Below are 22,852 nucleotides of genomic sequence, written 5' to 3'. Positions count from 1 at the left end.
GAGAAGATTTAATGCACCAACAATTGATGAAGTGGCCATTGTAATGATTGGAGACCAGTTTCAATCTCGCGATATTGTGCTTCATCGAAGGAATGAAACATTACGCCGTGTTTCGGAGCTTCACCGAAGCTATGATGCATTGCAATATCCATTATTACACTGGAAAGGTGACGACGGTTGGTTGCAACAAAGTGCAACTGGGTCCGCTAGTAAACTACAATATTTCATTTCTTCTTTGGTTGGTTGCAACTAAGTCCAACTGGGTCCGCTAGTACATATATATGGGAATTCTTGGAAGTGCCGTCAAATTCAAAAAATGTTGGCAGGGTCGTGCAGTCTCCTGTTTCGAAGTTTCCGTGGTCTCCGCTCGATACTTCGTATTGCATGGACATTTTATAATAAATTGCCGACAATCGCTATGATTGTGTTTTTGCACATTATACCTTTTAATATTTCTTCGATTTACCCATTGTGTGCTCTGCGTAAATAAACAGACCACAAAGAAGAAGAAGAAATACATTTGTTTTTGTTTCGCCACACGCGGCTGTCACCAAAGCCTACAGTCTTTGGCCGAAAGCTATTTATGTTTTTAAAATTTCTGAAAATTATTTTCCGTAAAATGACTACTGCCGAAAGATTGGATTATCGTAACAAAATCATATTAGCTCCAATGGTGAGAGTAGGTACATTGCCTACAAGACTATTAGCTTTGGAAATGGGTGCTGACATTGTATACACAGAGGAATTGATTGACTTAAAACTCATCAAATGTGTAAGAAATGTGAATGGTATGGAATAGGGCAATGTTGGGATCATAGTGAATTAAGTAACTATTAAATCTCTCTTTTTTCCAGAGGCTTTGGGCACAATTGACTATGTGGATCCCTCAGACGGAACGGTGAGTTTTCGTACATGTGATTTAGAAAAATCACGACTTGTCCTTCAGATGGGTACATCCGATGCTGAGAGAGCATTAGCAGTGGGAAAGAAAGTACAATATGATATCTCCGGATTAGATATAAATATGGGCTGTCCAAAAGAATTCTCTATTAAAGGTGGCATGGGAGTAGCTCTCTTAGCCCAGCCTGAAAAAGCGTGTCATATATTAAAAACACTTGTCGATAATTTGGTAATACCTGTTACATGTAAAATACGAATACTACCCACGGTTGAGGAAACAATAGAACTGGTTAAGAAGTTGGCGGCAACAGGTATTGCAGCAATAGGAATTCATGGACGTACTCGTGACGAAAGACCAAGGCATAGTCCACATCCAGATGTGATAAGAGAAGTGACCAAACATATTGATATACCCGTAATCTGCAATGGAGGATCTAGAGATATAGAAAAATACGAAGATATCTTGAAATTTCGTAATTTATGTGGAGCATCAAGTATAATGATAGCCCGAGCTGCTCAAATTAATGTATCTATATTTAGAAAAGAAGGTAAGGATATGGCAAATCCTCTATGAAAGAGGATTTTATTGTGTTGGTTGTTTTACAGGGGTCTTGCCCATGGATGAGCTTATATGTAAATATTTAAAATTAAGTGTGGATTATGATAATCCACCCCATAATACCAAGTACGGTATTCAAAGTATTTTGCGGGAACAACAGGAAACACCTCGAGGAAAACTATTCTTACAATCACAAACAATGCAACATATGTGGTAAGTTCAAATGAATTGGAAATAAAAAACTAGCACATTTCTTTGTAAAAGGAACCAATTTAGCGGCCGTGAAAAATGTTGTTTACTCCAATTTTTTATTTATTTTTACAACAATTTTTGGAATCTTAAAATGTTTACAAAATTTATCGAAAATATTTCTTCTCATAGTGATATCTGGAATATGGGTGACTATTGTCGAAAAAAGGAAATAGAATTACAAAATAAAGGAAATATTGGAAGACGACAAGTTGTTCCCGGTCAAGTACCTGACTCAGATCTATTGGAAACTGTAACAAAGAAAGCTAAAACTGATGAATCAGTGGATGATGAAGAAGACAAAAATATTATAGAAGAAAATATAGCTTTCCTAAGATGCAATTATAATATAAGTATGTAGATCGTAAATCTTAGAAAACATAAGCCACTAACCTATTATTTCTTTTTTACTAGAAACCGATCAATTCCCCAAAACACAGCTTTATGTGTTTGCAAACAAGAATGACAAATTACCACCCGAATATATTACGGAAGGCAAAGATAAACTATTTCGTTCCATTTGCACATTTGATGGTAAACGTTATCGGTCCACATTTTGGCAAAAGAATAAAAAGCAAGCTGAACAGGCCGCAGCTTTGGTGTGTTTAAAAAATATTGGCTTGGTAACAGACGAAGAACTCATTAAAAATGGTAGTATACTAAGATGATGCAGCACATGGGAGAATGCAATAAAAAAATTTTAGGCCAATTATTTTGCAACCAGGTTGTTGTTTTTTTATTTAGATTTTGTTTTCTGTTCTATATTTATGATCAAATGAAAACAATCAAAATACAAAAGACTTTATTTTTGTAAGCACAAGGGGCCAAAACATCTATAAGTTAGATAACTATATTCCAAAAATGAATTTGTTTTCAACGTGTGGGAAAATAAGAGCATATTTTAGTGATGACCACATAACCATAATCATCATGCTCCCAGGAATATTTCCTTGAGAAATTCTAATGTGTTTTGTTTGGAATACAGATCTCCATATAATTAGTCAATAATTTTAAAATTGCAATTTTCTAGAGTGTGCTATTATGATGTTTTGCTTAAACGAGATTTTGGAGAATTAAAACACCTTTTCGACCTAATTAGGTGGCGGTCTTATTTGTTGTTGAGAATGATGTTGTTGCTGATGATGATGTTGTTGTTGCCTTTGGGCATTCTGATGATGGTTGTTATGTTGGTTATTGGTGCGTGGTGGTGGCATCATGTCATGATCATTTCGATATCCACTAGTTTCTATGAAATTTAATAAAATCTCTTTTGTAACTGGGTTACGTATACTTTCGATAACAGCTATAAAAAAAAAAACAAATAAAATAATTACAATCTTTATGTATTTGTAAATATTTAATTCATTTTACTTACATTTTGCCGTATTATAACTATTAGGCATTGTTTTATCTGTACGTTCACGCATTAGTTCCCATTCACCTTTTGCATTGACAGTACATTCAACAATTTTATTATCTAAATTCTGGGCCTTAATTGTTTTTGTAAATTTCATTTGGGCAAAGGGAGCATCACAGCCACCCACATAAAGTAGACAGATTTTGCGCGATAGAATACTATAGACAGATAGAATGATGATTAACTAAATATTTCACATAATTAATAATTTGTCCGGGAAAATAGTTACCCTTGTCCCGATTCTTCGCCAATTTTCAAACGAAAATCTACGGAATTCATATCTAATGGCTTCCATTTGAAAACATCTTGACATACGCCGGCTGTATAGGGTTGATCGGACGGCTGAAAAATTAAACCATCCGGTTCGTGTAATAGACTTTTGGCAAATTTTTCTCCCAGCAATGAGGCAGATTGTCGAATATCCCAAAAGTCTTTTTTGCGCAAACTGAATGATTCAGCTGGTCGATTGATGATACCCTTTTCTATGGCCTTAAGACGAGGATTAATAATTTCCATATCAATACATTGTAAGCGATTTGGATAGAAATGTTCTTTTCCAATGTCTCGGTTGCTTATTTTAATAATGTCATAGATGAGGTAACGTGGTATCTTTTGTCCCTGGTATTTGTCCAAAACCATTTCCTAAAGTACAAAAGGCAAAAATATAAAATAAAAAATTGAATTCATTTTATTAAAACATTAAAAATAACCAAATAAATTTAAAAAAAATTGATAGCGAACGAGGAGAACACAACTCATACAGTCATTCGCATAGCTACTAAGCGGCAAAAGGACTAAGCGCTACATCAGCAATTACCGATAAGAGAAAAGCTTAGCAAGTGGAAACGTATTGTGTTGGTTATAGAGGCAGACTGTTATTATCTTTGTGATGCCATGACACTAAACCACTCTCTTATTAATGAGTACAGTATAATTTTATGAAGTAGTAAGTAAGCCCCTTTGGAAAGGTTTGAAAATCTCAAATAAGTCAGCGGGAATACAGAGGACATAAACCACAGCTGAAAACTTCTATGTCGAAACCGGTGACTCTTTGTATGATAGACCGACTACGGATTGGCTTAAAAGCAGATTTGCAAAATACAACTTTTATAAATGGGAAGAGAATATGAAGCGCATATTTGAAGTTGGAACTAACGCCTGCAAAATCGCAGTGATGGAAGTTGGGACCATTTGTCATCGAAAGACACGGCAGTATTGAATACAAGGAAATATTCTAGTCACCATATTCTGGATAATATATACAATTCTTCCATCATATCGTATTAGTCATAGCATAGCTTGTTTGAATAATAGAACTAGCAGAATATACACAAATGTATATGATACGCGTCTATATCGTAAATAGCGGCATCAGGTTATTATCACATTTAAAAAAGCAGGTAAGAAAGATAATGTGTGTTAATAAGTGGAAATAAAGCAATATTTATGGTATCATGGTAATAGGAGGCATCATGTCTACACAAAGAAGTTGTGAAAATTTGGAATCATAATTCCAAAGTAATAGGCAACTTTGTCCATCTGGGATACGCTGTAGTAAGGGAAGATTTTATAGCTACTGTGTATTAAGCGAGTAAAATAAAATTCCTGAAAGACCCGAGATAATATATAGAAGGAGTTAATGTTGTTTTATGTTCCCGAATAGAAGGTAACTATAAAACCTGTTGATGAATATTCCTGCTTAAAAAACTACATGGAAAATGTAGATATGTTACCAACCGAGTTAGCAACCTATGCAGCGTCTCAATGTAGAATTGTCCAATTTACTCTCGGAAATACTTGTCAAACTTACCCCATCAAGAAGTGTATCCTCCAGATGCTCGTGAAGATTATTGTATTTAACAAAAGTTAAATTCTCTACTTGGAAGCACGAATTATTTCTGTCTATGAAGTAAATCTCATCACGTTTGTTAATCAACATCATATATCTGAAAGGTAAAAGAAACACAAACAAATTAAACTCATCAATCTGCATCATGCAATTTCATTTATACCTTGTACCATCTGCTTTCCATGATACCCGATAAGGTATTTCATGCAGTCTCCTAATATTTTGACAATCCATAGATACTGGCTGGCAGCCAGGAAAACCACTTTTCTTCCATCCACACATGTCCTGTACCTTTTGTTGTAAATCACCCAGACGCGGCTGGTCCGTTACCAGTGTTACTCCAGGAACACCTTCCATAAATTGTGCATTCTTTACAATCATTTCTCTGCGTCTCTTTTTGCGTGGTTTACCATTGGACGAACCTTCACCACCGCCCCCATTACCATCATCGACATCATTTCCATCTGCCTCGTTATCATCTTCTTGCGATTTGTCATCGGGATCATCTAAAGTTTCTATCAAACCTAAACTACCATTGGAATGTGATTGAGAGCGAGCCGCTATTGCTTGTTGTGAATTTGATGAATGGGCTTCTTCATATTTCCTCTTTTGTTGGCCTCGATTTGAATCGTCGTATTCCAAACACCAATCGGGCAATTCCGGGGCTGGTGGAGCATCATCTTCATCGTCATAACGGCGATACAGCTCATTTATATAATCTTGTTTGTATATACCCGGTGGTCGAATTTTAGTGAATGTTGCCAATGCCGCTTCTACAGAAAAATCCAAACGTTCTACCAAATAGGAAGCTATAAGGAACCCAGTTCGATTGAAGCCATGGGTACAATGAACTCCAATAAGATCGAATGGCCGATCATTGATAAAATTATCAACGATTTCTATGAACGATTGCGTTTGTTCCGGTGAGGGAGTTTCGCCATGACCTCGACACTGTAACTTAACATACTGTGTACCGCGCGCTTCGACAACAGCACGATCATAGAATCTCTTGGTGTTGGTCAGATCGATCCATAGACCAAGTGTCAATTTCAATGTCTTGCAATAACCAAATATCATTTCCGGATGGAACATGCACTCCAAGGGCATTTGATCATCGAAAGCTGAGCTGAGTGGCGTTTTAAAAGCTATAAACTTTTCTGCTATTATACCTTCACTTTTACGTGGGCAGTGCAGCCATCGATTAGGTATGGGTCCAGGTCCTCTATTGCCATTCGACATTTTGCAACGCTATTCTTTTTGGCCTTCAAAATGTAGCAACGTCGTTAAAATAAAACAATTTTGCCAGCACCACCTACCAAAGATATGTAGATTGCCAATTGTGTGCTGTTGTATACTTCAGTTATTCTTGTACATGAACAAAAAAATATTGTGCCTACAAGTTGGAAAAATAAATGTATCTCACACGGTATCCTTTTTTATAGCAACCACAACAACATTGTGGAGCTGTCAACGAACGTCAAATCCCGTGCAGAGATGCCAAAATTGAAGTAAATTTTGATACTTAGGTGGCAACACCGAAACAACTTTTGTTGTCATTTCCAAATGGCAGAGTTGTCTTTCTAAATTCCCAATTTCCAAAAAGGGGTTGCTGTATTGGTCGACAATTTTATTTTGATAAAAAAATTATTTCTATCAATAAATATTTAAATAGAAAACATTTTTCTAGCACCTAGCACCGCCTACATTTTTTTCTCACTATCATATCGGCTTAGAAAAGGTTGTAAACAGAAGACGTTTTGCGATTTTTAAAAATTTGTTTTCACCGAAACAACATGGATGTTTCCACGGAACATTCACTTCCATAAATCTTTGTTTATTCACTAATTATTGCATAAATTTAATTGACAAATATTGTCAAATAGATGTTCTTTATACCGATTTCACTAAAGCCTTCAATAAAGTCTTTGATATAGGTGACATAATTGTTTTATGAATTTGTTCTCCAAATTTCATGTCGGCCTTTTAGTATTTCAAGATTACGGGACTGTTCGCCAACAATATCGTTTCGTATAGAGCATAATAGAAATGGTTAAACATAATGATAAATTCCAAATTTTGGCTACTTCTGGTGCAACAGGAAATTAAAATTATTGACGTTTAGAGAATAAAAATGTTGTATTTGTAGAACTGAAACTACCTCTCTTATTTAATCGAGGATAAAGTGCAAAAGCGCATCCAAAAAAGCAGTGGTGCAAAATTGGCACAGAAGCGATGATTTTAACATGGGTTGTCATAAGACGGATACCCACCATTTCAACAGCCGTTGCACTGAATTTGCATCACTTCTTTAGGTGTTATACGAATTCAGTGTTTTGGCTCATTCCAGAGTAAGCTAAGTCGACTTAGCATTTTTTGATGGAGTTCGTTGTTTTTTTATTCGGATTGATGTGAATTGCATCCTGTCAAAAGTTCGAATTTATTGGACACTTCTATCAAAAGTTATGGTTAATAGTGTACGTAGCCTGTGACAAAAGTTTTAAAAATTTCCAATCAAAAAAGGGCAAACAGCTTTGTTCGGTCTAAAGTGGTCTAAGTCATTTTTAGCCATGTTCTATTATCACTATTTTGAAGTCGTACATACTAAAAAAATCTACAATAAACATGATTTCATGACCACCCCCCAAAAAATCAAAAAAAAAATTATCAAAATCCCAAAAAATCTAAATTTTTATATGAAAAACTTCTTTTGCTCATATCTCCTAAACTAAACGTCCTAGAACAAAAAGGAAGTTAATTCGTGACCACTCCCAAAAAATCAAAAATTCCATCGAAATCATCGAAACATGATTTCATGACCACCCCCCAAAAAATCAAAAAAATTATCAAAATCCCAAAAAATCTAAATTTTTATATGAAAAACTTCTTTTGCTCATATCTCCTAAACTAAACGTCCTAGAACAAAAAGGAAGTTAATTCGTGACCACTCCCAAAAAATCAAAAATTCCATCGAAATCCTAAAAAATTCAATTTTTGATTCGAAAAACTTCTTTTGCTTATATCTCCTAAACTAAGCATCCTAGAGCGAAAAGGAGGTTAATTCGTGACCACCCCCAAAAAATCAAAAATTCCGTCCCAAAAAAATCAAAATTTTTATATGAAAAACTTATTTTGCTCATATCTCCTAAACTAAGCGTCCTAGAGAAAAACTTCTTTTGCTCATATCTCCTAAACTAAGCGTCCTAGAACAAAAAGGAAGTTAATTCGTGACTACTCCCAAAAAATCAAAAATTCCATCGAAATCCTAAAAAATGATTTTTTTTATATGAAAAACTTATTTTGCAATCTATTTGAAAATCTATTTTCGACTTTGCATTGTGGTAGCAGGTGCCGATGGCAATATATAATTTTATTTCATAACATTGTCTTCTAAATTAAAAGTTAGTTTCCTTATGATAATGTGCATTAAAAAAAAAAATTGTGATATTTTCCCAAATAAAAATTTTATAAATTTTTAATGCATTTAACGCTTGTCTGAAACGGCTGACCCTGAATATTTTCAAAAATTATCGATTTTTCCAGAATGATTTTAACATTTATGCGTCAAAATTTGAATAATTTGTACCATTTTATTAACACTTACTCTTTTTAGTCTATTGAAAAAAAAAAAAAACAAGTATATACGGCCGTAAGTTCGGCTAGGCCGAATCTTATGTACCTTCCAGCATGGATTGCGTAGAAACTTCTACGGAAGACTGTCATTCACAATCGAATTAATTGGGTTGTGGTAATACTTACCGATGTCAAATTATCTTAATACTTCTTAACATCGTCTTCTAAATTGTAAGTTAGTCCAAAAAAGGTATAAATAGGTAAGTCTACAAATAATTACGAGCCGATATGAAATTTTGCGCGGTAATTAGAGAGCCAAAATTGAATTATGGGAGCTATATAAAAAAAAAAATAAAAATAAAATAAAACCAATATGGACAAATTTTTGTGTGATTAGGGATCGGTTTATCTGAGGGCTTTAGATAGGTTAGGTAAGGTTAGGTTAGGTTATGTGGCAGCCCGATGTATCAGGCTCACTTAGACTATTCAGTCCATTGTGATACCACATTGGTGAACTTCTCTTTTATCACTGAGTGCTGCCCGATTCCATGTTAAGCTCAATGATAAGGGACCTCCTTTTTATAGCCGAGTTCGAACGGCGTTGCACATTGCAGTGAAACCACTTAGAGAAGTTTTGAAACCCTCAGAAATGTCACCAGCATTACTGAGGTGGGATAATCCACCGCTGAAAAACTTTTTGGTGTTCGGTCGAAGCAGGAATCGAACCCACGACCTTGTGTATGCAAGGCGGGCATGCTAACCATTGCACCACGGTGGGCTTCTAGAAACTGTATTTACTTCCCGATTTGCATGAAATTTGAAATCTAAAGATATTCTAAGACTACAAATAAGTGTCGCAAAATGGGGTGTATCGGTCCATCTTTTGGTATAGCCCCCATATAGACCGTTCTCCCGATTTTACTTCGGGAGCATCTAGAAACTGTATATACTGTCCCATTTGCATGAATAGACCATAGACCGATCTCCCGATTTAACTCCTTGGGCTTCTATAAACCGTAGTTTTTATCCGATTTGCTCGAAAATGTAAATATACTGGTATTGTAGACCCTCAAAAATCTGTATAGCCTTTATTCTTACCGGTCCATTTGGTAAGGTATCGATATAGACCGATTTCTCTTCTTGACGGTGCACCCAAAGAAAAAATATTTTCCTCCGGAAAATTCTAGACAAACAATATTCCCCTTTCGTATGAAGTATTTTCGTTTAGAGCAAATAATCCGAATTTTTGATAAACGATACAATAATTGTCTCTAAAATTTGTGTCAAAACTTTGAACTGAAAGTACAATTTCCAGATTTTACTACTCGCAATCATTTAAATAATGACGGTAAAAATCTACAGATTTAAGATTTAAAATCAAGTCGTTATTTCATCATTTGCACGATATGCACGATTTTTCTAAAACTCAAACAAAAATGGTTCTTCTAAATCCAGAATCTGATCTAGTCTTCATAGGTACAATCTTTAAATTTATCTTCGGGAAGCGTACTGGATGAACTGATTTGCTGGGGAGAATATTTGTCATCAAACCCCCTGAAAGTTAATAAGAAATGCTGGAGTCGGAGTCGGAGTCGGATTCGAGCAAAATTGACTCGACTCCACAGCCCTGCTTTTAACACCAAATTTAGTGCTTTTAGCACCAAATATAATGCTTTTTGATTTCCAAAATGCACCAAATTTCCTTTTTAGCGTCTTTTAAAAAAATGCACCAACTTTGTGCTTTGTAGCGTTTTCATATAGTACTTTTAGAGCTTTTTTCCAATTTGTACAGAATTGAATTTGATTGAAGACATTTGTTCATACAAGAATTGTGATAAGACTGTCAAAAACTTAAAAAATTCAACTAAATTGCCAAATATAAAATTTGCTAGTTATAAAGGTGGCATGGATCCTTTTTTTAATGAGTATTGTTATATAGGGTATTCCTTTCAAATGTCTTGCGGCGACCCGCCCATTTTTAAATAATTCCCCAATATCACGACATATAGACAATAAAGCTTGACATCGATGGACTTTGTATATAGATAAATATGCAATTAAACTAAATAAATGGAAATAATGAAATAAACAAGAGTAATTATTTTAAATCATAAACTGAAAAGATAACACACCATTTCAGATCCCAGTCAATCCCTAGTTAATTTACATAAAAACGTAGAATTTTATAATATTTTTTTTATGACTTTTGGCTAACAAATCTTAAGTCAACGAAATTCTAATGAACTAGCAGAGACAAAATCATTTTACTTTTGTTTTCAAATGATTACGCTTTTGGTTTCAGTGGAGAAAAGTTATAGAAGATTATAACATCGAAGTTGTCGTCGGACGGCAAAACTTTCATTATTATGTGGTTGAAATTAGTTTTATGTGGTATTTTTGTGGTGACAAATGTTGTGTGTCAAACAAAATGTAAGAGAATTGTTACAACATTATAAACAAATAAAATAAGTAGAAATAAAAAATTAGTTAAAAATTTCAATAAAAAATCTTAAACAGTCTTGTAAGAAATTACAAAATTATTGAAGAATGACAATTTTTTGGTGAATAGAGATTTTAATTTTAATGTGTAAAATTTTAGTAATTATGGTATTCCTTATAACTTTTGATAATGCCTTTTTAGATTGTACATAGTATTTAGAAATTATGTGAGTCGTAATGTCACCCTGAAGAAATCAAAAGAATTAAGACACAAACTCTTTTCAAAGCGACCCCAAACCAAAAAAAAAATAGTAAAACAAGTGATTATACTTATGTTAACATTTTTTAAAATATTAAAGTTTACCAAAAAAAAAACATTTCGAAATTATGGGAGTCCCAAAATATCCATGAAGTACAAAGTCAAAAGACTTACTTCCTTTTTATGCAGGCCAAACTCGTCCCGAGACGAATCGTTCGTCTAGAGTGCAACTAATAAAACTTTAGATATATTCCCTACAAAACCTCCAACTTTGCTATGAACTCATCCTTTATGATTTAATATCGAGGCGAAAGAAAATTCCATGAGCAGGCACTTAAATCCCAAAATCTTTTTAAAGAAACAATACATTTAAAAAATATACAAACATGTGATCATCCATATTTTGATAATTCTTTAGGTTATCGCTAATTACATACAACATTCCTTCTTAAAAAGTGGCACACGGCATATTTTAAGAGTTGTAAAAATTCTGCTAATTAGCGTTGAAAATGAATAATATAGTTATAAATTTTATTAAAATCAGGGATATATCTAAATGCGAAATGATATGGCCTGTATTGTGAATCTTTGAGGAATACCTTGTATCATATTTGAAGACAATTGATTAAAAAAGAGAGCCGATAGCTCTAGTAAATCTGTAAATAAAATAAAAGAGAAAAGACATTAGGTGTTTGTTTTACTAATTGATCCATTAAATCCATATTTTGAAGATTTAAAATTTAAAATGACGGTTAGAGAATGAGCCATTACCTTACCTAATCTAACACCGGTTAATTTACATACAAATGTGGAATTTTAAATAATTTTGTTGATCAGCTCTGGTCTACAAATCTTAAACTATAGAAATTATAATGAACTAGCAAAGATAAAACCATTTTAAAAATATTTCACTTTTGATTCCAAATGATTTTTATTACATATTGAAATTAAGCTGGTTCTTTCATCTCAGTGAAGAAAAGTGATAGAAGATTATAACATCGTTGTCGTCAGACGGAGAAGCTTTTATTAATATGTGGTTGAGACTAGTTTTATGTAGTATTTTTGTGGTGACAAATGTAGTTTTTGAAACAAATTTTAAGAGAATTGTAACATTATAAAAAAGTTAGTTAAACATTATTTTAAAAAACTTGAAAATTTTTTCAAAATTTTATTTCTGTATAATATTTTATGAAAATTACATTTCTATAGAAAATTTTGTTAAAATGTTATTTCTATAGAAAATTTTTGTCAAAATTTTATTTGTATAGAAAATATTTGTCAATTTTTTTTTCTATAAAAAATTTTGTCAAAATTTTATTTCTATAGAAAATTTTGTCAAAATTATATTTCTATAGTAAATTTTGTCAACGTTTCATTTCTATAGAAAGTTTTGTCAAAATTTTATTTCCATAGAAAATGTTGTCAAAATTGTATTTCTATAGAAAACTTTGTCAACATTTTATTTCTATAGAAAATTTTGTCAAAATTTTATTTCTATAGAAAATTTTGTCAAAATTTTATTTCTATATAAAATTTTGTCAAAATTTTATTTCTATAGAAAATTTGACGTTTATTTCTATAGAAAATTTGACATTTATTTCTATAGAAAATGTTGTCAAAATTGTATTTGTATAGAAAATTTTGTCAACATTTTATTTCTGTAGAAAATTTTGTCAAAATTTTATTTCTATAGAAAATTTGACATTTATTTCTATAGAAAATGTTGTCAAAATTGTATTTGTATAGAAAATTTTGTCAACATTTTATTTCTATAGAATTTTGTTTCTATAGAATATTTTGTGAAAATTTTATTTCTATAGAAAATTTTGTCAAAATTGTATGTCTATAGAAAATTTTGTCAAAATTTCATTTCTATAGAATATTTTGTCAAAATTTTATTTTTAGAGAAAATTTTCTTAAAATCTACCAAAACATCATGAATTCTACCAATCTACCAAACAGTAAAAAATCTACCATTTTTGGTACACGCAAAGAAAAAAAAAAACGTTTGGAAAACGTGTACCGAAAACGTTTTTCTTTTGTTAGAGTTTTTTGAATTGCTTCGAAAAGTATACACTTTTATCATCAAAAAAATTCGTTTGTTACAAAGTGTTAATTTTTTTAATAAAAAAATTTATTTTTGAACCAACAACACAGTTCATTTGGTTTTATCAAACACTGTTCTTTTCTTACTTTAGGTTTTTAATAAGACACATTTTACAGTTCAAAATTTAATATACTACAATGTAATGTTGAACATTTTTTCGGAATCTTCCTAACATATCTGGAATATATGTAAAAAAAAAAAAAACAAAAAAACTTTGGTCGAAGCAGGGATCGAACCCACGACCCTTGGCATGCAAGTCAGACGTAGTAACCACTGCTCCATGGTGCCCAACTAAATGTATTTTTCTGTGAAATAAACTTTGTTTAATCGGCTCGTGGGCGCCGCAAGCTATGCTATATAAATATAACTTATATAGGTAATTGTCTATTGATGACAATAACGGCTACATAGCTCAGTGGATAGTGTGTTGGCTTACAAATTGCATGGTCCGCGGTTCGATTCTCCGTCCAGGCGAAAGGTAAAAAAAATTTTAAAAATTTATAAAATCGTATAATTTCTTCTACATTGTTTGTATTACAGAAAAAGGTGCTAAGAACTAAAAAACTTCGTGGAAGTGAGAAAGATGTGAGGGAAAATGCAATTAGCCAGAAAAAAAATTTTTTGAGTTAGTCTTTATGAAATTGTTTTTACATCCTGGAAAAGAATAAACGTTTATCACAAAAAGTATATACTTTTCTTCCAAATACACTTCCTTTCAACGAAAAGCAAATGAGAAACGAACATTGTTTGTCTAAAATTTCGTTTGGGAGGAAAGAATTATTTTTTTGCGTGTATGTAGTTATATATAATTATCCTCATTTTAATAAATCATTTTGATCCATAAGAAGCAGTCAATCAAAAGACTTAAGAACAAAACTCCTTCTAAAGCTATCGTTAACATTTAACAATTTAGTAATACCGTTTAAATTCTTTCTAAATACTTCTAACACAAATTTTGATTTTGTTTTTTGCTTTGGTTAATACCAACGAATGAAAATCTCAACTGATTTAGCTTGGCATATTTAATTATTTCTTTATTTAGTCTATGGTACACATGCCTTGCATCGAAGGGGTCATTTACACAGTTGGTAGAATTCTACCAAAAATTGTAGACTTTTTGTGTTTGGTAAAATTAATTTGAAAGAAAGACTTTTTCCCATACCAACTTACAAATTTGATCAAAAAATTTGAAAAAGATAATAATATGTTTGGTAAGTTTTTGGTAGATTTTTTTTAATAATCTTGGTAGATTATGACCGATCGCAGCCAAAAAGTGAGTTATCTAATCTTGCACTAGCGAAGTTTCATGAAAATGGGGGTAAAAAGTGTATTGATCAAATAGGCGAATTATTAGAGTTTTGCCATGTTATTTATTTTCTATGAATGATAAAAAATATATATTTTTATCCCATTTGTATATTACAGCGTATACTCATGAAAATCTCCCACCGTTATTCAAACTCCATAATTATGATGAAGCTATATTTTCGCCAGAACCAAACTCATATTGCTTAGTTTTCGCAGAAATCCAACCTAATAATAGTTCGAAATTATGGGAATCCATTGCAAATTATTCCCGCGATTGGCGACGACGTTTTCGTCGTGACTATTTGTTTCTTGGTTTAAACGTGCAAAAATGTAAAGAAATATTGGACACTAAAACTTTCGACTTGAAAAATCGCACAAATGTAAATGACAACATGCCCCAAAATGAAGTAAGTAAAATTATTCTATAATTTCTTCTAAAATTTTTCTAATGAAATTTTATCTAAATAGAATTTATCTAGATAGAAAATTTCTATGAAATTTTATCTAAATTATATAATTTCTATGAAATTTCATCTAAATACAAAATTTCTATGAAATTTTATCAAAATAGAAAATTTCTATGAAATTTTATCTAAATAGAAAATTTCTATGAAATTTTATCTAAATAGAAATTTTCTAAGCAATTTTATCTAAATGGAAAATTTCTGTGTAATTTTATCTAAATAGAAAATTTCTATGAAATTTTATCTAAATAGAAAAGTTCTATGAAATTTTATATAAATAGAAAATTTCAATTAAATTTTATCTAAAAACAAAATATCTATAAAATTTTATGTAAAGACAAAATTTCTATGAAATTTCATTTAAAAAGAAAATTTCTATGAAATTTTATCTAAAGAGAAAATGACTTTGAAGTTGTATATAAATAAGAAATATTGGTCACTAAAACATTCGATTTGAAAATTTGATCAAATGTAAGTGACATGTTCCAAAATGTAGTAAGTAAAAGTTTTCTTTTAAAAATGTCTTCAAATTTTTGTTTGTTTATGAAATTTTATCTACAGAGAAAATTTAAATGAAAGTATATCTAAAGAGAAAATTTCAAGGAAATTATATCTAAAGAAAAAATTTCAATGACATTTTATCTAAAGAGAAAATTTCAATTAAATTTTATCTAAGTAGAAAATTTCTATGAAATTTTATTTAAAATAGATGAATTGAAAATTTCTTTGAAATTTTATCTAATTAGACAATTTCTATACGATTTTATCTAAATAGAAAATGTCTATGCAATTTTTTCTAACTAGGTTAGGTTAGGTGGCAGCAGCGTTGCCAATTTAGCTTTTTTCCCGCTAGATTTGGCTTTTTTTGAAGACGTTTAGCGGGGAAAAAATGCATTTAGCTTTTAGCTTTTTTTCTGGCTTTTTTTTCATGACCCTTTTAGCTAATTTTGGCTTTTTTTATTTTCGACATGTTCCTATTGAAATATGGATAAAACTTCGTTTTTATCTAAGCCTTACTGCCAGAATAAGGTTTTCCACATATTTTAATTCCGTATATAAACTGTCAGTAAATTATTAGGAATATTAGCATTTGACTCGTTTATCCTTTTTATGTTATTATAATCTGGTTATAATAGCATTTGTGAATTTCTCTTCTTCAATAGCCGATAAATTTTTGTTTGTCCTTATAGTCAACTTAAAAGTGGGTATTTTTTCATGAAAGAAGGCTAGGGTCAATTCTAAAAAATTCTTAAAATTAATGAAATAGTCTTTAAATTTGTGGAGTTTTTGTATCTTGACCACAAACCAAAATACCGTTCAAAAATAGAAGAGGTTTTTCAACATTTTATTTTAAAAACGTATACATAGAATAATTTCTACTTAAAGTCGAGTCTGAATTTGGAAATTTAAGTTGTCGTTAGCACGTTTTTAAAGCACTGTGATAGCTCATGAAGAAAAAGCTGAAAAAACGAATAAATTCAAATTTGACTCGGAATCAATACCAAAATCCTTAGTGTACAAAATCTTTGGAACCGAACATAGAAATAATTAAGGAAATAAAGTTTTGTATGTGGTATTATTTATTTTAACATCAAAAAAATGCAATGAAAAAATTCGTAGTGATAGGATAAAAACAAATCTGCTATATATTAATGGAATGGATTTACATTTACGAAAATTAGACAACAATAGGTTTGTATGGGAAATTTTCGAGTAAAAGTTATTCAATATAAACTTGCAAGACAGTTAGAATGGGTTTTATTCTCTTGGGTAAAATTAGGAGAAGTGTACTCGTTCACGAATTTATCATTAATACAGTTAAAACGAGATATATTGATATTTTCTTATGCAGTTCTATGTGACATTGTGCAATATATCGCACATTGGACTTGTTGATGATTAACCAGCTGACAATTGCAAGTTTACTGGGAAAAATGTTTTTACTAGCAAATATAAACGAAGGACTTCCAGTAAAAATTTGTGATAGTAATCAAAATGTATCGAGTATGCAAACAGAGCTAATATGACTTAAATTTTCTTACAGTCTCGCAGAAATTGAATTAAAATGAATACAATTGAAATAATATGCATTTTAAGTGAAACAAAGCCTTCAAGTTTGTTAAATTTCAATCAAAAATGTGACTTTTGATACAAAACATTTTAGCTTTTTTTAAAATTTTTTAGCTTTTTTTGGCTAGTTTTTTGGACAAATCTAGCGTTTTTTTGTGAAACAATTCTGGCAACGCTGGGTGGCAGCTCGATGTATCAGGCTCACTAGATAGAAATTTTCTAAGCAATTTTATCTAAATAGAAAATTTCTATGAAATTTTATATAAATACAAATTTTCTAAGTAATTTTATCTAATGGAAAATTTCTGTGTAATTTTATCTAAATAGAAAATTTCTATGAAATTTTATCTAAATAGAAAAGTTCTATGAAATTTTATCTAAATAGAAAAGTTCTATGAAATTTTATCTATATAGGAAATTTCAATTAAATTTTACCTAAAAACAAAATATCTATAAAATTTTATGTAAAGATAAAATTTCTATGTAATTTCATTTAAAAAGAAAATTTCTATGAAATTTTATCTAAAGATAAAATTTCTGTGAAGTTGTATATAAATAAGAAATATTGGTCACTAAAACATTCGACTTGAAAATTTAATCAAATGTAAAAGACAACATGTCCCAAAATGAAGTAAGTAAAAGTTTTCTTTTAATAATTTCTTGTATTTTTTTTTTTATTTATGAAATTTTAAGAAAAAATTTCAGTGACATTTTATCTAAAGAGAAAATTTCAATTAAATTTTATCTAAGTAGAAAATTTCTATGACATTTTATCTAAAGAGAAAATTTCAATTAAATTTTATCTAAGTAGAAAATTTCTATGAAATTTTATGTAAAATAGATGAATCGAAAATTTCTTTGAAATTTTTATGTAATTAGAAAATGTCTATACGATTTTATCTAAATAGAAAATGCCTATGCAATTTTTTCTAACTAAAATATTTCTATGAAATTTTATTTAAATAGAAAATTCCTATGAAATTTCATCTAGATAAAAAAATTCTATGAAATTTAATCTAAAGAAAAAATTTGAATAAAAATTTATCTAAAGAGAAAATTTTAATGAAATTTTATCTAAATAGAAAATTGCTATGCTAAATAGAAAATTCTATGCAATTTTATCTAACTAAAAAAAATTCTATGAAATTGTATCTAAATAGAAAAGTTTTATGAAATTTTATCTAAACTAGAAAATTTCTATGGAATTTTATCTAAAGACAAACTATCTATGACATTTTATGTAAGAACAAAATTTCTATGAAATTATATCTAAAGAGAAAATTTCTATGAAATTTTATCTAAATAAAAAATTGCTATGATATTTTATCTAAATAGAAAATGTCTATGCAATTTTATCTAAAGAGAAAATTTCTATGAAATTTTATCTAAAAGAAATTTCTGTGAAATTGTATAAAATGTAAGTAGAAAATGTCTATGAAATTTTATCTAAAGAGAAAATTTCTATGAAATGTTATCTAAATAAAAAATTGCTATGATATTTTATCTAAATAGAAAATGCCTATGTAATTTTATCTAAAGAGAAAATTTCTATGAAATTTTATCTAAAAGAAATTTCTGTGAAATTGTATATAAAGGGAAAACTTCTATGAAATTTTATCTAATAGAAAATTTCTTTGAAGTTGTATATAAATAGACATTTTCTATGAAATTTTAACTATAGAGAAATTTTCTATGAAATTTTATCTAGAGAAAAAAATTATAATTTTATCTAAAGACAAAAATTCTATTTTTGTTCTCATTTTAGGTAACTAATATTTACAAACGACTTTATGCGAGGGATACTAACAACGAACGTATTCTATATCAAGAAATTTTACATAATTGCGCCAATCAAGAATTTCAGCAAGACTATAATTTATCTGTTAAAACATTTGTCGAATATTGTGAGAGTACAAATGGTAAAGATGGGCCACAAAAAGGTAACTTTGAGTTAATTATAAATTATGATCGAAATATTAAAAAAACAAAATTTTTCTTTTATAGATCCCATAGAAAAAAGTGTTTATATAATACTGGGGTCACTGGTGTTATTGAATATTTTCTCTTTTATCTACGATAAATTCAACAAATCCCAAAATAAAACGTCGACATCCCAGGAAATACCCGAGGTAGTGAAAAAACAGGAAAGTTCAGGTAATTACACTATTTATCAGATACTTTAATCCGGCTTTAATGTTTTTTGTTTGTTTTTGTACAGTTGATGAAATTTTGACCTCGTTTTCGTTTAGAAAAAATTACAACAAACTCACTGCAAAATGCCGTCCAAGCAAGAAGAGCAGCGTATCAAATTTTTGCTGGCGTATCGCGAAAATCCGAGCTACTCGCACGCAAAGCTGGAAAAATCGCTAAAAGTTGCCAAATCAACCGTTACAAATGTAATTAAAGTGTTTGGGGAACGTTTGTCGACAGCCAGGAAGTCTGGATCGGGGGGAAATCGAAAATCGGAAGCCGCTGAGACGACAAAGAGAGTTGCCGGTAGTTTCAAGCGAAACCTAACCTCTCTCTCCGAGATGCCGCAAATAAGCTAGGTGTATCGTCTACAACCGCGCATCGAGCCAAAAAACGAGCCGGTCTATCGACTTACAAGAAGGTAGTGACTCCAAATCGCGATGATAAACAAAATACGACGGCCAAAGCGCGAAGTTTGACTGCGTGGTAATGGACGACGAAACCTACGTCAAAGCCGACTACAAGCAGCTTCCGGGACAGGAGTTTTATACGGCAAAAGGAAGGGGAAAGGTAGCAGATATTTTCAAGCACATAAAACTGTCAAAGTTCGCAAAGAAATATCTGGTTTGGCAAGACATCTGTACCTGTGGCTTGAAAAGCAGCATTTTCATAGCTTCCTGGACTGTCAACCAAGAAATTTACGTGAAAGAGTGTTTGAATAAACGTCTGCTGCCTTTCCTGAAGAAACACGGTTGTTCCGTACTGTTTTGGCCGGATTTGGCATCTTGCCATTACGGTAAAAAGGCCATGGAGTGGTACGCCGCCAACAAAGTGCAGGTGGTTCCCAAGGACAACAACCCTCCCAACACGACAGAGCTCCGCCCAATTGAGAAATACTGGTCTATTGTCAAGCGGAACCTAAAGAAGACCAAACAAACTGCTAAGGACGAGCAGCTGTTCGAGGCAAACTGGCTTTCCGCGGAGAAGAAGGTGGACAAGGTGGCTGTACAAAATCTGATGGCAGGTGTCAAGCGTGAAGCCCGGCAATTCGGATTTGGAAAAGCGAAAGCCTAACTGAATATTTTTCCTGAATTTTATACTAATTGAACTTGAAAAAGAAATTTAATTTGATTTTTTAAATAAACGATTTCACCGATTTACACGCGTTTTCCCTTGACCAAATTTTGACCGTATCACCCTTTATATACATCTTTTTCTTTATATAAAATTTCATTTTATCTTTGGATAAAATTTCATTTTGTCTCTGGATAAAATTCCATAAAAATTTTGTCTTTAAATAAAATTTAATAGAAATTTTTGTGTTTTTATATAAAATTCATGAAATTTTGTCTTTAGATAAAATTTAATAGAAATTTTTATTTTTACAATATAGAATTCTTATTGTCCAAGAAATTTTTTATTTATAAACATTTTATCTTCATATACAAGTTTATAGAAAATTTATCTTTTAAAATATATTTAAATATATTTGTTATAAGATTTTAAAATTTCTTGTTTACTCGTTTATTTAGACTGCTTCCTTCCTTAGCCTTTTTGATGTTTTTTAATTCGAAAATTCTAATCCATATGGGAAATGGACCTATATTCCGTCATATGATTGAGAACGAACGGGTCTATTGTACAGGGCTGTGGAGTCGGAGTCGGAGTCTGAAGATTTTGCTGGAGTCGGAGTCGGAGTCGGAGTCGTAAAAATTTTGCTCGACTCCGACTCCGGCTAAACCAAATTTTTTAAAACACTTCACATATTTGTAACTAAGCAAGTTTTTACGCAAATTAGTTTCCATTGCGTTATTCATTCGATCAATGTACAGCATGATTGTAAATGAAAATCAACTTCCAATTACGGCTATCTTTTTATGTTTCCTAGAGTGTTTGACTAGAAGATGGGCTGGATCGATCCATTTTAATGCCCATATTAATTTATTTGAAATGTTTCGAACAATCGATATTATTTTTATTTTATTTTAAGGCAATATACATATGTGGAATATTGGCAGAAAATTTTTTCAAAGTTGCTTTTTTATAGAAAATTTTGTCAAAATGTTATTTCTATAAAAAGTTTTGTCAAAATGTTATTTCTATAGCAAATTTTGTCAAAATTTTAATTCTATAAAAATTTTATTCAAAATTTTATTACTATAGAAATATTTTTATACCCTGCTCCACACTGTGGAACAGGGTATTATAAGTTAGTGCATATGTTTGCAACACCCAGAAGGAGACGAGATAGATACATGGTGTCTTTGGCAAAAATGCTCAGGGTGGGCTCTTGAGTCGATATAGCGATGTCCGTCTGTCCGTCTGTCCGTGAACACATTTTTGTAATCAAAGTCTAGGTCGCAGTTTTAGTCCAATCGGCTTCAAATTTGGTACAAGTATGTGTTTTGGCTCAGAATAGATCCCTATTGATTTTGGAAATCGGTTCAGATTTAGATATAGCTCCCATATATATATTTCGACCGATATGGACTTATATGGCCCCAGAAGCCAGAGTTTTACCCTTATTTGCTTAAAATTTTGCACAAGAAGAACAATTAGTACTATAGTCAATTGTGCCAAATTTTATTGAAATCGGTTCAGATTTAGATATAGCTCCCATATATATCTTTCGCCCGATATGGACTAATACGGTCACAGAAGCCAGAGTTTTACCCCAATTTGGTTGAAATTTTGCACAGGGAGCAGAATTAGCATTATAGCTATGCGTGCCAAATTTGGTTGAAATCGGTTCAAATTTAGATATAGCTCCCATATATAGCTTTCGCCCGATTTACACTCATATGACCACAGAGGCCAATTTTTTGCTCCGATTTAGTTGAAATTTTGCACAGGGAGTAGAATTAGCATTGTAGCTATGCGTGCCAAATTTGGTTGAAATCGGTTCAGATTTAGATATAGCTCCAATATATAGCTTTCGGCCGATTTACACTCATATGACCACAGAGGCCAATTTTTAACTCCGATTTAGTTGAAATTTTGCACAGGGAGTAGAATTAGCATTGTAGCTATGCGTGCCAAAATTGGTTGACATCGGTTCAGATTTAGATATAGCTTCCATATATATGTTTTTCTGATTTCGACAAAAATGGTCAAAATACCAACATTTTCCTTGTTAAATCGCCACTGCTTAGTCGAAAAGTTGTAAAAATGACTCTAATTTTCCTAAACTTCTAATACATATATATCGAGCGATAAATCATAAATAAACTATTGCGAAGTTTCCTTAAAATTTTAGACTTTCCTTACTTGTTAAATGTATGTATTTGGGACAAACCTTTATATATAGCCCCCAACACATTTGACGGATGTGATATGGTATCGAAAATTTAGATCTACAAAGTGGTGCAGGGTATAATATAGTCGGCCCCGCCCGACTTTAGACTTTCCTCACTTGTTTTCTATATAAAATTTAGTCAAAATTTTACTTCTATAGAAAATTTAGTCAAAATG

The 22,852-nt window shown here is 31.2% G+C and overlaps 3 protein-coding genes across 3 annotated transcripts; 2 read left to right on the top strand and 1 right to left on the bottom strand.

The window, feature by feature from the left end:
* The first annotated feature begins 516 nt into the window (after window positions 1-516).
* Dus2 (Dihydrouridine synthase 2) lies at window positions 517-2,428 on the top strand. Its single transcript, XM_075302567.1, has 5 exons — window positions 517-788; window positions 855-1,448; window positions 1,507-1,672; window positions 1,841-2,061; window positions 2,123-2,428. The coding sequence occupies exons 1-5, from the start codon at window positions 584-586 to the stop codon at window positions 2,374-2,376; spliced, it is 1,440 nt and encodes a 479-aa protein (XP_075158682.1). The 5' UTR covers window positions 517-583; the 3' UTR covers window positions 2,377-2,428.
* mRNA-cap (RNA guanylyltransferase and 5'-phosphatase mRNA capping enzyme) lies at window positions 2,418-6,461 on the bottom strand. The gene is made up of 5 exons (XM_075302566.1): window positions 5,138-6,461; window positions 4,936-5,071; window positions 3,355-3,767; window positions 3,084-3,283; window positions 2,418-3,011 (listed from the first exon to the last, which is right to left on the bottom strand). Exons 1-5 carry the CDS (start codon window positions 6,211-6,213, stop codon window positions 2,800-2,802), a joined length of 2,037 nt encoding a protein of 678 aa, XP_075158681.1. The 5' UTR covers window positions 6,214-6,461; the 3' UTR covers window positions 2,418-2,799.
* A 4,413-nt stretch (window positions 6,462-10,874) lies between these two features.
* On the top strand, window positions 10,875-19,374 carry LOC142231409 (uncharacterized). Its single transcript, XM_075302017.1, has 4 exons — window positions 10,875-10,974; window positions 14,775-15,064; window positions 18,957-19,131; window positions 19,196-19,374. Exons 1-4 carry the CDS (start codon window positions 10,911-10,913, stop codon window positions 19,372-19,374), a joined length of 708 nt encoding a protein of 235 aa, XP_075158132.1. The 5' UTR covers window positions 10,875-10,910.
* Window positions 19,375-22,852: the final 3,478 nt, after the last annotated feature.

Source organism: Haematobia irritans, chromosome 3, assembly GCF_050003625.1.
Source record: "Haematobia irritans isolate KBUSLIRL chromosome 3, ASM5000362v1, whole genome shotgun sequence".
Classification (NCBI taxonomy): Eukaryota; Metazoa; Arthropoda; class Insecta; order Diptera; family Muscidae; genus Haematobia; species Haematobia irritans.
Note: the sequence above shows the minus strand (reverse complement) of the source record. Positions and strands in the feature narration are given on the sequence as shown.